Source organism: Portunus trituberculatus, chromosome 7, assembly GCF_017591435.1.
Source record: "Portunus trituberculatus isolate SZX2019 chromosome 7, ASM1759143v1, whole genome shotgun sequence".
Lineage (NCBI taxonomy): Eukaryota > Metazoa > Arthropoda > Malacostraca > Decapoda > Portunidae > Portunus > Portunus trituberculatus.
In genome coordinates, this window is record NC_059261.1 from 3,436,866 (window position 1) to 3,451,862 (window position 14,997).

At 41.1% G+C, this 14,997-nt stretch overlaps 1 protein-coding gene and 1 non-coding gene across 5 annotated transcripts; both read right to left on the reverse strand.

Moving 5' to 3' along the window:
* Positions 1-278: 278 nt before the first annotated feature.
* LOC123498098 lies at positions 279-13,748 on the reverse strand. 4 transcript variants are annotated; one of them, XM_045245232.1, is made up of 3 exons: positions 13,424-13,538; positions 4,266-4,437; positions 279-2,159 (listed from the first exon to the last, which is right to left on the reverse strand). In XM_045245232.1, the coding sequence occupies exons 1-3, from the start codon at positions 13,467-13,469 to the stop codon at positions 1,889-1,891; spliced, it is 489 nt and encodes a 162-aa protein (XP_045101167.1). In that variant the 5' UTR covers positions 13,470-13,538; the 3' UTR covers positions 279-1,888. The 4 variants fall into 4 exon arrangements, 1 of the variants encoding a protein (XP_045101167.1); XR_006672646.1 differs by lacking the exons at positions 279-2,159; positions 13,424-13,538 and adding exons at positions 11,875-11,973; positions 13,553-13,748 and having other exon boundaries at positions 4,176-4,437; XR_006672644.1 differs by lacking the exon at positions 279-2,159 and adding an exon at positions 11,875-11,973 and having other exon boundaries at positions 4,176-4,437; positions 13,424-13,547.
* Trnam-cau lies at positions 10,717-10,790 on the reverse strand. Its single transcript has one exon. It is a non-coding gene; the product is annotated as a tRNA-Met (tRNA).
* Positions 13,749-14,997: the final 1,249 nt, after the last annotated feature.

Here is a 14,997-nt window from a genome sequence, read left to right on the forward strand (position 1 = left end):
TCTTTTCCGTATGTTACAATTAGGTAAATACAATTAGGTAAATACACACACACACACACACACACACACACACACACACACACACACGCACACACACACACACACACACTAATATACTTTGCAGTACCATTGCATATGGAATTAGTGTCAGTCACAAAATTAACATTGTTTGATGTCAGATTACTGGGGGTTTAGGTAGATGGTCTTATTACTCAGTTCTTAACGAGAAAACGGTTGAGAACTCCTGATTTACAGCCTTGTACTTTACATAGTCAATAACACTTCTCATACTGTTTATTTTCTGCCATATACAAGTTCCTGTGTATCTTGTCATCAGTTTGTTGTCAGTCTTAAGGTGAAGAATAAGAGTTCATTGTTATCAAGCTTCTGTGTGCCATAATAACCTGTGTGTCCAATAAAGTCTCCAAGTAATATACGGCCTCTTTTTCCTGTCTTTGATAATCCTCCATTCTAAAATTTTTGATATTTTGATTCCTTCATCCTCTAGCTTGTGTTCCACTGAGAAGTATACAAGCAGCTAGTGATCCTCTAGCTTGTGTTCCACTGAAAAGTATACAAGCAGCTAGTGATCTTACACCGATGTTCTTAATCCTACCACTCATAGAACTATAAGAGACCTGTGTTTTTGGTATTGGTTTTGCTTAACTTTGTATCTCAGCCTTTTCAGTTCTCATTAATGTGTTTAGTGATGTCATTATTAAAGGTTGTTTTGTCTATTTTATGTTGCATTTCTGTTAGACAATAGATCCTTCTTATTTCCTACTAATTCCACCACCTCTAATACTTTAGTCTTGAATAATCCTTGTATATTAACCAGTTATATGGTGAAGGTGTCCTCTTTATGTTGATCAATATTATTTTGTACATTACGTTACTGTTATTATTATTTATTTGCTACTCAAATTTTAATATGTTCTCTCTCTTACCCTTTCTGCTCTACAATTTCCTGCTTTCTTTTGTAAAGGTTTACTTCACCTTGTTCTTTCAGTTCACTTCTTAACATTTTGTTGTGGTCTCTGTTGCTGCTTTGTGAGGTTTAGAGACATCCTCACCCTTTTCTTCATTGGGTTCTCTTTTGTATTTTAGCGGCTTGACATTTTTCAGACTTACCCATTTTTCTGCCACCCTGGAAAGTTTGAGCAGGACTGGTTTGTTCCTATTTTCACTTATGTGTTTCCCAATCTGATTACAATTACCATTTCACATAATTGCTATCTAGTCCCAGAGGTTATTGTATCTTTCCAGGTCCTGTCTTTCACTGGGTATTTCTTTGTTAGATTCTGGTATGTTCATAGAGATTTGGATTGTTTCTCCTATTTTGCCTGCTCTCTTTCTCCTGCATGCATCCTTCATCCATTCTGGTGCTCCTTCAATTATTCTTTTGACCAGAATTTTCTTCTCCAGTGCTGTATTTATCTCATTTCTCACTTGTCTTAATTTCACCAATTAGCTCTTTTGATATTAAATTTCTTTTTCATCTCAAGATCCTTCCTATTCTGCTTCTTCACTTAATTTGCTCTTTGAACAGCATTTTTTGTCTCAGGTTTACTGTCTGCAAAACCACGGAATGTCCTCCAGCTTCTTTAAACACTGATATTTCTCCTTGATTACAGTTTCACAGTAAGTATGGTACCAGACTTCTCATAAATCACAGCATCATCCATAGTAAGATTTCCTTACTATCTTTTTGTATACACCACAGTGATCCTGATTTGGTCCTGAATTTTTATCCACAGTTGATATTGCACGTGTATTTCTGGCTCAACAAAAAAAGTTGCAATTTCTACACGTACACTGTCTAGCACACACACTGCTGCCATCAGGGAGGGACTTTTACTTCCTTCCTTCCCAGACTGGAGTGGAGAACTTATACTATATAGGTCTGGCGGTAGTGAAACTCGGCAGTTTTTGTGAGAGGAGCAAACTCTCCTGATAAAATGGCCAATAACTCTCCTGCCTTTGGGTCATGAAGGTTGCTTGCCAGTCCCACTACAACTTGGAAGGGAGTTTCTTGCACTCTTCCTGCTGTTAACTCCTGGACAATTTTCCTATTGCTTGAAAATCTTGACTCATACATACTCTTCTTGCTGCAACTTGATTTCCTTGATTTCAATGGAGAATTCTTGTACAGTGGTACCTTGGAGTACGAATGCTTTTGAGTACGAACAATTTGGATTACAAACAAAAAAATAGTGTTTCTTTTGCATTAGAGGACTAACTTTGTTTTGGAGTGCGAACATTAACAAACGCGGTCAACGAATTGCACACAGCACTGTGCGATCAGCTGACTGCATGCTGGGGCACCACACTGCCTCTGTGCCTCAGGAGTGTTGTTTGCAGTTGTCGTTTTGTAGTGCTGAGGATAATAATATTAATTTTTTTTTAGTTATTAAGATCACTGCCTAGCGTAGCAGCACACATGGTCACGAGACATAGACAGACGTTTGGAAGATTCTAGAAGATCCGAGGGAAAGAGAGAATATCCAGCTCATGAATTAAAAGCCTTAACCCTTATAGCCCGTCAGGCAAGATTGTGGCTCTTACGTTAGATCCCGTCAGGCATGACCATTGCGCTTTTCAGAAGCCGCGCTCCCACAGTCCAGATATATCTTATATCTGGACCATGTGCACTCCTTTGTGCAGCACAGTTTGTTTATGCTTGAGGCTATCATATATTGAGGCCTGTCATTGGCCCATTGTTTTCAAGATGGTGGACACTTAGCCAATCATGTGTCAGCTTTTACAAGGATATGTTTGTGTAGGTTTGAGGGCACCAAGCGTGAGGACGGTGAGAACACTTATATCAGTATGCTGCATTTTATCATTTTTTATGTATTTCTTGGTGAGATATAAGATATACATGTATTTCCATGGATAAGTAAGCAGTTCAGAAACATATTATGCTGCGTGACAATATTGGAATCGTTATTTTTATCTTGTTATTGGTTTAGATAAGAGTGCGTAGTGCTGGCTTGATGGAGTCGTCTGAGGAGGATGTGTCGACGCTTGTTTCCGACAGCGAAGAAATTGAATTTTCATATTACAATTTGCTTACTTCCCTGATGTATTTTCCATAATGAATGCAGTATATTGAAAACTTATTGGCTTATATACGAGTGTGTGGTGCTGGCTTGATGGAGTCACATGAGGAGGATGTGGTGACGCTTGTTTCTGACCACGAGAAGTTGAATTTTCATTATATTACATTTTGCTTACTTTTTTTTTTTTTTTTTTTTTTTTACATAGGGAAGAGGACCAGCCAAGGGCAAAAAATAAATAAATAAATAAAAAAAAAAAAACAGGCTCACTTGAGTGCTGGCTCTCTAAAAAGTGTAAAAGTGTCAGCCAAAATTAGGGAGCAAATGCCTCGATACCTCCCTCTTAAAAGAAGACAAGTCGTAAGAAGTCGGAAATACAGATGCAGGGAGGGAGTTCCAGAGTTTACCAGTGAAAGGGATGAATGATTGAGCGTACTGGTTAACTCTTGCATTAGAGAGTTGGACAGAATAGGGATGAGAGGAAGAAGAAAGCCTTGTGCAGCAAGGCCGCAGGAGGGGAGGCATGCAGTTAGCAAGATCAGTAGAGCAGTCAGCATGAAAATAGCAATAAAAGATAAAGAAATGCAACATTCTGGCAGTGAGAAAGAGGCTGAAGACAGTTAGTCAGAGGAGGGGAGTTGATGAGACGAAGAGCTTTTGATTCCACCCTATCTAGTAAAACTGTGTGAATGGAACTCCCCCGCAGTGGTACAGTGGAACCATGCGTGCTTTGGGATCCTAGAGGTCTCCAAGCGCACGGGTTCGAATCCTGTCCACGGTCTGAGTGTAGGTTGGGCTTCCTCACTCGGAGCAACGGTTTCCTAGCGGGTGGGCTTTAAGATAGGAGGTATCCTAAAAAGTACCCCTTTAGCCCATAAATTCCTGTGAAAACCCCACATGGTATAAAAAAAAAAAGCTTTATTTTCCTATCTTCTATAGTTATAGCATAATACTAGTAGTATATATAGTAATAATATGCAAAAAGTAAGAAATTAGGTGAAAAATACATTTCCTTTTGGTCTATGGAGGTAGTTTGGAACAAATTATAATTTCTTCCATAAGAATGCATGTATTTTGATGCTTTGGAGAAAACGTTTTGGAGTAAGAACAAAATTTTGAACGGATTAAGTTTGTATTCCAAGGCACCACTGTACTACCAGGCCCTCTTCCTGCTACACTCCCTTTCCTCATGTTGCTACTTAATACCTCTTCTCAGGCTTGAGGGCAGCAACACTTGTACTCTTTTCCTGATGAAACTTGACTCCTTGGTTGCAATGCCTGATGTGGCACACCATCTGATAACTAGATGCCAGGAGTGCAGCAGCAGGTGCAGGTAGATTGTGGGATGTTAGTGATGTGGAGATGGCACACCTCACATCTGCAATAAAATAAAATTTGAAAATTTTGAAAATTATGTTGGAATACTTAGTAATGTTAGTTATTGATTCCTTGCAACACTGAGACAAGAAGTACTGTGGAAGGAGAAAGTCAGGCATAGGAAATAAGCTGAGATTCTGAGTAAGAAATGTTTGGTGACACATTCCCTTGAAAACTAAGACTAGACAAGAAACATGATAAAGTAGATGTTTGAAAAGTACAATATAGTATAAAAATTATATTGAGATGCAATAGCATGATATGTCTAAATGATTTATGTAATGTCACAATCAACAAAAAATAATTCAATTATATAATGTCACAATCAACAAAAAATTGAAAGAAAGGATAAAAGAAGAAAACACTTAGAGAAAATCTGAAAAGTATGACAGCATAAGTAGATGAAATAGAAAATGTGCTGAGATTACAAAATAATGTGGCTTCAACAAAAACTTTTGTCATAATTTAACAAGAAAGATGATGTGGAAGCAAAACACCACGTGACATCACAAGAAATGGGTAAACTATGACAAGCTGTAATGGTTTGACAGACAGTACATACATATATGCAGTACTCAGTATTCAAAAGAAGAAAGTTCAAAATAAAATTTACTCAAAAAATCCATGAATAAAATTTTGCATGTGAAAATCTGTCATTTTAAATTTCCCCTGCCTTTTTTTTATTATTCAGATTCAGTTTATGAATGCAGTTATCACCTTAAATACTGTATAGTCCACATTTTCAAACCCACTATATAAAGGAAGAGAGAGATAAAGAAAAAAAAAACCCTAGCTAGGTTTCGCTGGGTCCGCGCGGACCACGGCTTATCTACATTTTGAATATCCCGCTCTATTTCCCAAAGTATGACGAGGCAGCAGCTGGCCGCTGGCGGCAACTCCAGACAGTGTTGCCAGAAGTCTAGGGAAATTTCCCTTTTCTAGGGAAAACTGTACCCATGAAGAGAAAAAGGAAGGAAATATCAAAAAATGGCAAATTCTAGGGAAAAACTGAAACCAGAAAAAAAATATTATATTCAAGAAGTGACACTGCAAAAATACATTCTACTCTATAATGACCAAGATAGAGAGAGAGAGAGAGAGAGAGAGAGGAAGATGGGGGAGGGTGGGAAGGGGCACTGGGATGGAGAGAGGAGGGGGAGGCAATACGCGATCAGTTCCTGTATCTACTGTGTATGTTTCATGAATGGCTCCGACTGGCTGCGGGTGGGGGGTGAGTCAAACTAAGCGCAAATGTGTGGTGTACCCTCAAAGATACTTAGAAAAATGGAAGAGTGATGCAAAATTTGGTGCTTGGATTGCTAAAAGTGATAAAGCACCAATGTACTACTACTGTAAAGTTTGCAATAAAGACGGAAAGGCTGGAAAATCAGAACTGGAAAAACATGCAGCAGGAAAAAAACATAGTAATATGGGAGCTCGTAAGAAAACTGTTGTGTCCTATCAATTCAGTGGCAAGAGCAAACAAGAAAACAAGTGAAAGAAGGTGAAATAAGACTAGCAGCTTACATAAGTGAACACAATGGTCCATTTATGTCCATGGATCATTTAGTACCACTAATCAAAGCGGTATGTTCTGACTCAGAAATTGCCAAGAAGCTTAAGTGTGGACGTACTAAATGTGCAGCAGTAATAAAAAATGTACTTGCTCAAAAACGTGATGACATGAAATTTTGAGAAATTCTCCTGGTTTTGCGGCAGATGGTGCCAGTGTAATGATGGGGGTTAAAACTTCACTATCAACTCTCCTGAAAACAGACATTCCAAACCTATTCATAATGAAGTGCATATGCCATTCATTTAATCTTTGTGCCTTATATGCATGCAAATGCCTACCACGATGGATTGAAAACATGATTCGGGACATACACAACTACTTTCTTTCCCCAAAACAGTTTGGAATCTTGAAAGAATTTCAAAAATTTGCTCAGACGAAACCTCACAAGCTGCTGCACCCCTGGTGCAGTTAAATGTGTGTTGGATCAACTGCCAGCTCTGATCCTATTTTTCACTCATACTGTCTCTGAGGACAGATTGCTTGCTGCAGAAGCAATTCTTCAGAAGCTTAATGACCCAGCAGCCAAGCTGTATCTAAAATTTCTGGACTTTGTGTTGCCATTTTTCAATGATCTGAATAAAGAAATGCAATCGGAGGAACCCAAGCTCTTTCTCATTCACAAAAGAGTAACAGCAACTTTGTCCCCCTTCTTGGAGTGCTACATCAAAGATCATCATCTTCACTCAACTCCAGTGTGCAGTGTTCAATTCAGAGACCCAGCAAATTTCCTGCCACTGGAGGAAATATACCTTGGTGGTCGTGTGACAGCTTCTCTTTACACGAACCCTAACCTTGACAAGCAGCTAATAACCAACTTCAGACAGAGATGCCTTCAGTTCTACATTGAAGGGGTATCTCAAATATTGAAAAGAATCAAACTCTCTGATCCAGTCCTACAAGATCTTGAATCAATGAATCCCCAAGCCATTCTCAAGAAAACAGTGAAGTCCATCGTGCCACTGGCATGTCATTTTCCCAATATAGTCAATGTGGAAGATTTGAACGCAATTGACAATGAGTGGCGCTTACTGCGAAACACAGACGTGGGACTTGAGTGATGCATGTATGTCTGACTTTTGGTTTCAAGTAAAAAAGGAGATGATTCACTAATGTTTCCTCTGATTGGACGCTTCATGACTACGTTAATGTGCCTGCCACACTCAAGTGCAGCTGTCGAGAGAATTTTCTCTCAAATAAATCTACTTAAAACGAAAATGAGAAACAAGACGAACACCGATTAGGTTGAGCAGGTGTGATCAGGTTGGACAGATGGTGATAACACTAACCAGATGGGGAGTTACCTCTCAACGAAATGAAGAAATGAAATAAATGAGCTTGCCAGTTGACGGTTGTAACTTGTTTAAGCTGTATAGGTGGTTAGACTGCAGGTAACGTAATTAAACTCACCAGGTGGGGTGCGGTGACCAGGTGGAATGTTATATGTATGTTCAAGTGAAAAATAAAATACGATTTGATGGTAAGGCAAGGATCAAGGAAATCATGTTGAGATTATATAATTATGTAACTGTTGGATTGGTGTGTGTGACCGCCATTTTGTACCCTTCGCTTGTTCGCTGTGGTAAGTGACAAATAGTTTGTCAGCTAGGATTGGTCAATATATATATATATATATATATATATATATATATATATATATATATATATATATATATATATATATTATTTATAAATCGTCCGCGTTCATCCCACCCCCATTATAAGCCCATTACAAGCCTACCTTCACCTAAGGAAACGCCTCAAAAATCACTTCGCTGGGCTTATAAAAAAAAATAATTTCAACCACTCTTTGTGTTAACGGCAAAGTCACCGACCCTTCACGAATATGCGAGTCTTGTGCGGCTGGATTATAAAAATACCCTTGGTACTAATTTAAATTTCATTTACGTAGGCCTGTGTTTTTTTTTTTTTTTTATTATTATAATAGATGTATGCATTCAAAATTTTGTGGGCGCACACGCACGCAGGCACACAACGCAAACGCACACGGGCGCGGGCACACACCCACAGTAGTTCGTTCTCTCTCTCTCTCTCTCTCTCTCTCTCTCTCTCTCTCTCTCTCTCTCTCTCTCTCACACACACACACACACACACACACACACACAATCACAATCGAGAGGCCCTGGTTCGAGTCCCGGTGCGGCGAGGCAATTGGCCAAGCCTCTTAATGTGTGGGGTGTGTTCACCTAGCAGTAAATAGGTACGGGATGTAACTGGAGGGGTTGTGGCCTCGCTTTCCCGGGGTGTGGAGTGTGTTGTGGTCTCAGTTCTACCCGAAGATCGGTCTATGAGCTCTGAGCTCGCTCCGTAATGGGGAACACTGGCTGGGTGACCAGCAGGCGACCGAGGTGAATTACACACACACACACACACACACACACACACACACGGCCCGGTAGCTCAGTGGTTAGAGCGCTGGCTTCACAAGCCAGAGGACCGGGGTTCGATTCCCCGGCCGGGTGGAGATATTTGGGTGTGTCTCCTTTCACGTGTAGCGCCTGTTCACCTAGCAGTGAGTAGGTACGGGATGTAAATCGCGGAGTTGTGACCTTGTTGTCCCGGTGTGTGGTGTGTGCCTGGTCTCAGGCCTATCCCAAGATCGGAAATAATGAGCTCTGAGCTCGTTCCGTAGGGTAACGTCTGGCTGTCTCGTCAGAGACTGCAGCAGATCAAAAATAGTGAAACACACACACACAAGTTGTGTGAAAGAATAATAAAGAAACGATGGATCGAGTTCCTTGAAGACAACAAATTAATATCAAATAGCCAATTTGGTTTTAGAAAAAGACGGTCGTGTGTAACTAATTTACTGAGTTTCTACTCTAGAATAGTTGATAGAGTACAAGAGAGAGAGGGATGGGTTGACTGTATTTATTTGGATTTAAAAAAGGCGTTTGATAAAGTGCCACATGCAAGATTACTGTGGAAGTTAGAGGAGAAGGGTGGCTTAAAAGGAAGCACATTGAGATGGATGGAAAATTATTTGAGGGGGAGAGAAATAAGGACGGTAGTTAAAGATATGAAGTCCAAGTGGAGAGCAGTAGAAAGCGGAGTGCCACAGGGGTCAGTATTGGCACCAATACTTTTCCTCATTTATATTAACGACATGCCAGAAGGAGTGAACAGCTACATAAATCTGTTTGCGGATGATACGAAACTGTGCAGAGTTATAAAGCAAAAAGAGGATTGTGAAATACTGCAAGAAGACCTAAATAAGATCTGGGAATGGAGTAAAAAGTGGGAGATGGAATTCAATGTGAACAAAAGCCATGTCATGGAAATGGGAAAGAGTGAAAGACGACCTGTGGAAATCTATAAGATGGGAGATGGAGTAGAACTGGAGAAAGTGAACAAGGAAAAGGACTTAGGAGTGACGATGGAAGAAAACAATCAACCAGTAAGCCATATTGATAGAATTTTCAGAGACATATAATTTGCTAAGGAATATTGGAGTAGCATTTCACTACATGGACAAAGAAATGATGAAGAAATTGATAAGTACTATAATAAGACCCAGATTGGAATATGCAGGAGTAGTGTGGACCCCTCATAAAAAGAAACACATAAGGAAGTTGGAGAGACTACAAAAAATGGCTACAAGAATGGTTCCAGAATTTGAAGAGATGACATATGAGGAGAGACTAAAGACTTTGGATCTACCAACCCTGGAACAGAGAAGGGAGAGAGGAGACCTGATACAAGTTTATAAATTGATCAACGGAATGGACCAAGTGGATAATGAAAAACTGATCCTGAGAGAAGAATATGACATTCGAAGCACAAGATCGCATAGTAAAAAGCTGAGAAAGGGAAGATGTCTGAGATGTTAAAAAAAATATAGTTTCCCGCAAAGATGTGTTTAGACGTGGAACAGTTTGAGTGAGGAAGTGGTGTCAGCAACGAGTGTGCATAGTTTTAAAGAAAAATTGGATAAGTGTAGATATGGAGACGGGGCCACACGAGCATAAAACCCAGGCCCTGTAAAACTACAACTAGGTAAATACACACACACACACACACACACACACACACACACACACACATTTACTTCATGAATTTTCTAGTGTTTTAGTGGACCATATTTTTTTCTTATTTTCCACAAACCACCTTAAAGTTTGTTTTTCAAATAGTTTCCTAATTTTGTAATCATCCAACGTGTGTGTGTGTGTGTGTGTGTGTGTGTGTGTGTGTGTGTGTAATTCACCTCGGTCGCTTGCTGGTCACCCAGCCAGTGTTCCCCATTATGGAGCGAGCTCAGAGCTCATAGACCGTTCTTCGGGTAGGACTGAGACCACAACACACTCCACACACCGGGAAAGCGAGGCCACAACCCCTCCAGTTACATCCCGTACCTATTTACTGCTAGGTGAACACACCCCACACATTAAGAGGCTTGCTCAATTACCTCGCCACACCGGGACTCGAACCCGGGCCTCTCGATTGTGAGTGTGAGTGTGTGTGTGTGTATGTTTGTAATTCATCTGCTGCAGTCTCCGACGAGACAGCCAGACGTTACCCTACGGAACGAGCTCAGAGCTCATTGTTTCCGATCTTCGGATAGGCCTGAGACCAGGCACACACCACACACCGGGACAACAAGGTCACAACTCCTCGATTTACATCCCGTACCTACTCACTGCTAGGTGAACAGCACCTACACGTGAAAGGGGAGACACCCAAATATCTCCACCCGGCCGGGGAATCGAACCCCGGTCCTCTGGCTTATGAAGCCAGCGCTCTAACCACTGAGCTACCGGGCCGTGTGTGTGTGTGTGTGTGTGTGTGTGTGTGTGTGTGTGAGAGAGAGAGAGAGAGAGAGAGAGAGAGAGAGAGAGAGTGTGGGTGTGTGCCCGCGCCCGTGTGCGTTTGCGTTGTGTGCCTGCGTGTGTGTGCGCCCACGAAATTTTGAATGCATACATCTATAATAATATTAATAAAAAAAATACACAGGCCTACGTAAATAAAATTTAAATTAGTACCAAGGGTATTTTTATAATCCAGCCGCACAAGACTCGCATATCGTGAAGGGTCGGTGACTTTGCAGAGTGGTTGAAATTATTTTTTTTTTCTAAGCCCAGCGAAGTGATTTTTGAGGCGTTTCCTTAGGTGAAGGTAGGCTTGTAATGGGCTTATAATGGGGGTGGGATGAACGCGGACGATTTATAAATAATATATATATATATATATATATATATATATATATATATATATATATATATATATATATATATATATATATATTGACCAATCCTAGCTGACAAACTATTTGTCACTTACCACAGCGAACAAGCGAAGGGTACAAAATGGCGGTCACAGACACACCAATCCAACAGTTACATAATTATATAATCTCAACATGATTTCCTTGATCCTTGCCTTACCATCAAATCGTATTTTATTTTTCACTTGAACATACATATAACATTCCACCTGGTCACCGCACCCCACCTGGTGAGTTTAATTACGTTACCTGCAGTCTAACCACCTATACAGCTTAAACAAGTTACAACCGTCAACTGGCAAGCTCATTTATTTCATTTCTTCATTTCGTTGAGCAGGTAATTCCCCATCTGGTTAGTGTTATCACCATCTGTCCAACCTGATCACACCTGCTCAACCTAATCAGTCATGTAACAGCTCACTTAACCTAATCCCATTACCTAACGTAGCTAACCTGATCACCACACCAGGGCAATCCTGTTCCAATTACAACCGAATCACACCTCGCCTACTAATCATCTCACGTATCCATTATAATGTTTTACAATCTCACGAGTTACACCACAGAATCAATTAATATTCCCTCCGTCACCAGTCATTTAATATTCCCTCCCAAACTCTTACCTTCACTCCTTCAGCGCCTCGCCACGAGACCTCCGCTCCTCTACCTTTCCCTCTCGCTGCCAGCCGTAAAACAGAGCGCTCCTATACGCGGAAGACAGACTGGAAGACAACTCGAGACAATGAACCATATTCTGAAACACCAGCTCCGCACCTCCACTGAATCGAGAAGACTGTATAACTGATGCTTTTCATGGTTCTAATAACAGATTAACAAAATATTTATATCACTGGAAAAAGAGACATTCTTGAGAAACCAGCTAGTCATCTCTGTTGCTTTGACAAGTATAGGTGGCCGTGGTGAGACAGCAAAGTGTTTCAAAATTAGTTTATGTGACTAACATTCAAGGACGTGTTTTATGGATCTACTGACAGATTAATGAAATTTCTGCATTACTAATAGGAAGTCATTAAGCATCTGAGAACCCAGCTTATCATCTCTGGCCTATGAAAACAAACGTAGTGAGAGAACAAAGTGCTTCGGAATTCGCAGTTCTTTTCTTTTTCATATCACTGATATAAATCTGAGTGTTCATTTGTTTGAAAATTTTATCTATCTTTTTTTTTTTTTTTAGTTAACGAGCCTTTAAATAATTGCTTGTTAGTCTCTCTCTATGGCTGCTTTTGTTTGTCGTGATGAGAATAATACTGGAGAGAGAGAGAGAGAGAGAGAGAGAGAGAGAGAGGTATACTGTAACAACTCAACAGCCACATCCTCTAGTGATCTCCGTCATCATCTGAGGAACAACAGTCTTGACAAGCCCTGGCTGGCTTTGGCTCATGGCCCGTCACTGGATATCAAGTTTGTCTGGATGCCCTCACATGTCTCACTTTCACATGATTCCCCTTTCAAAGCTGCACATGGACTGCCTGCCCTTAACTCTTAATTCTTTGGCCCTTTCCTTCCTCACCCCCCACCTCCCTCTAGTGCTTCAACTACGACCCGCCTCTTTACTCACGACTATCGGGAGGCCGACGTCATCAAACAGCAGCAAGATGCGTCTTTGTCACCATTCAAATCTTGCCGTCAGAACATACACCTGTAGTACGTGTGTTTGACAACAATGTACATGGGTGTCGGAGCAGCTAAACACGACCATTATATCATCTTCACCACTACCACCACCATTTGCACTCTCTATCTAGCTGTAGGTTTGGCAGACGAACCTCACTGCCACTCTTCTGACTCCAGTCACCTACAACACTACTGTCTGGAACTGTCCTGCTGTGGGACTGGAACACTGTTCCTTCCTGCACGGGCAGCTTCTCTTCTACACACCCTGTTGCAGGAGGAAGACCACCTTGTCACCGCGCCACTCACAGTTTGGTGGAGGTTGATAGCTTTGCTTAATATGTTTCCCTAACTAGCTGTCCAGCATTTTATAAATCAAAGGCACGCTTATATGGTGCAAAACATCATCACTACACTAATAACTGATTCTGTTCAGGCCTCTATTCATCACACTGAATTATCATCACTGCCAATTACGCATCAAGAGCCTATAGAGCATTTTGCTTTAAAAATGTCAATATCTATAATCAAGTAACTTACGTGACATGCGAATCCAAGATGTCTTGAGAGAAAATATTCCAAGCATGTGACGAGAACGAGACTCACTCCACTATAGTCCAAAACTGCTGCTGTATAATAGAAGCGGGTGTCGACTGTGCATTTACTCACCCGATCGAGTTGCCATTTGCCATCGCTTGTGACTGGCAGCGAAGACCGTCTTTGCTGGCAGTGAAACAGGGTAGCAGGGCTGCGTGCGGACTTGATCACTTAAAACTGATGGCCACTTATTACACTGCGATGTCGCCTCCGAACATCTTCATGGTTTGCTATGTAACCTCACATGGGGACGCGCCGAGCTATCCTGCATCACCTGTATAGAGTAGGCTGCTGCTGGCCCACTCAAGTGACCGAATTTCTCTCTCTCTCTCTCTCTCTCTCTCTCTCTCTCCAGGCTGATCTAAGGGTAAAAAAAAAAAAAAAAAAAAATCATAACTATCCAAAATTAGAAATGTCTTACCTTCTCTTGAAAGAAATTAAAATAATGATTAGGTGGAAATAAAAAGCAGGCAGGAAATTCCTGACTTTTACCAATGAAATGGAAGAAAGATTGTGAATGCTGGTTACCTCTTCCATTAGAGAGAATAAAAAGCTGTGTCACTAGGTTACGGAAAGGGGAGAAGCAAGGAATATACTGTAGAATCCTTGGGTAGAAGCATGCAGTTAGCAAAAAACAAAAGAGCAGTCAGAATCACAGAAGATAACAAAATTAGCAAGTGACACAACACTGCGACGAATAGAGAGGCTCAAGATAGTCAGTTTAGATTTCACTCAATGTCTGGTGAGGGCAAGGAATAAACAGGCCCACCTCTACAGCTCTGGGAGCATCTGAAGAACCACCATGACCAACATTAGAGCCATAGGTGCCACCTTGCACTGCAACCAGTCAGGTGCAGCAGACTAGGCAAAGTTTTTCAAAATTCCACGGAAAATTACCTCAGCATTTCCAGTGACTGCAATCTTGACGGTCTGCCCCTTCACAGCATCATCATCAGGCACGTCACGATGATAGCAAGGCCCGGTATCTGAACCAAGCTATACACGTGAGTGCCAGTGATCTCACTGACGGCAAGTCCTGCCCGAGTGTGCCGCTGCCACTGCCTTGCATTCTGACCAAGGATGCTGTTGATTTATTATGCCACAGTGGTGCTATAGACTGTGCATTGCTCCGCTGCACCCACCGCCCGTGGATGCCGGCAGGATCACGCGAGAGTAACTAGATAATAGTGAGCGGCATCTTATAAGTCACGAAGGCTGGCACATTCCACTTTCCTTAAGTGGAGAGACAGAAGACCCCGTGCTCAGTAACACTGCCTGCGTCATAGCTCACAAAATTAATAAAAGTAAATTAATAAATAATAAATGCAAATAAATAAAACACAGGCCAAATAAGGTAAGATAAATTACCCGGCCCACTTTACATATTTTACCTAGAGTGGCGTACCAACAGCTACATGATGGCGAGGCTGTCAGTGTACTACACAAACCTCCAAGCATTTTTTTTTTTTTTTTTTTTTACCCGGGTGTTGGCGACAAACCGTCAAGCACAGATCCAG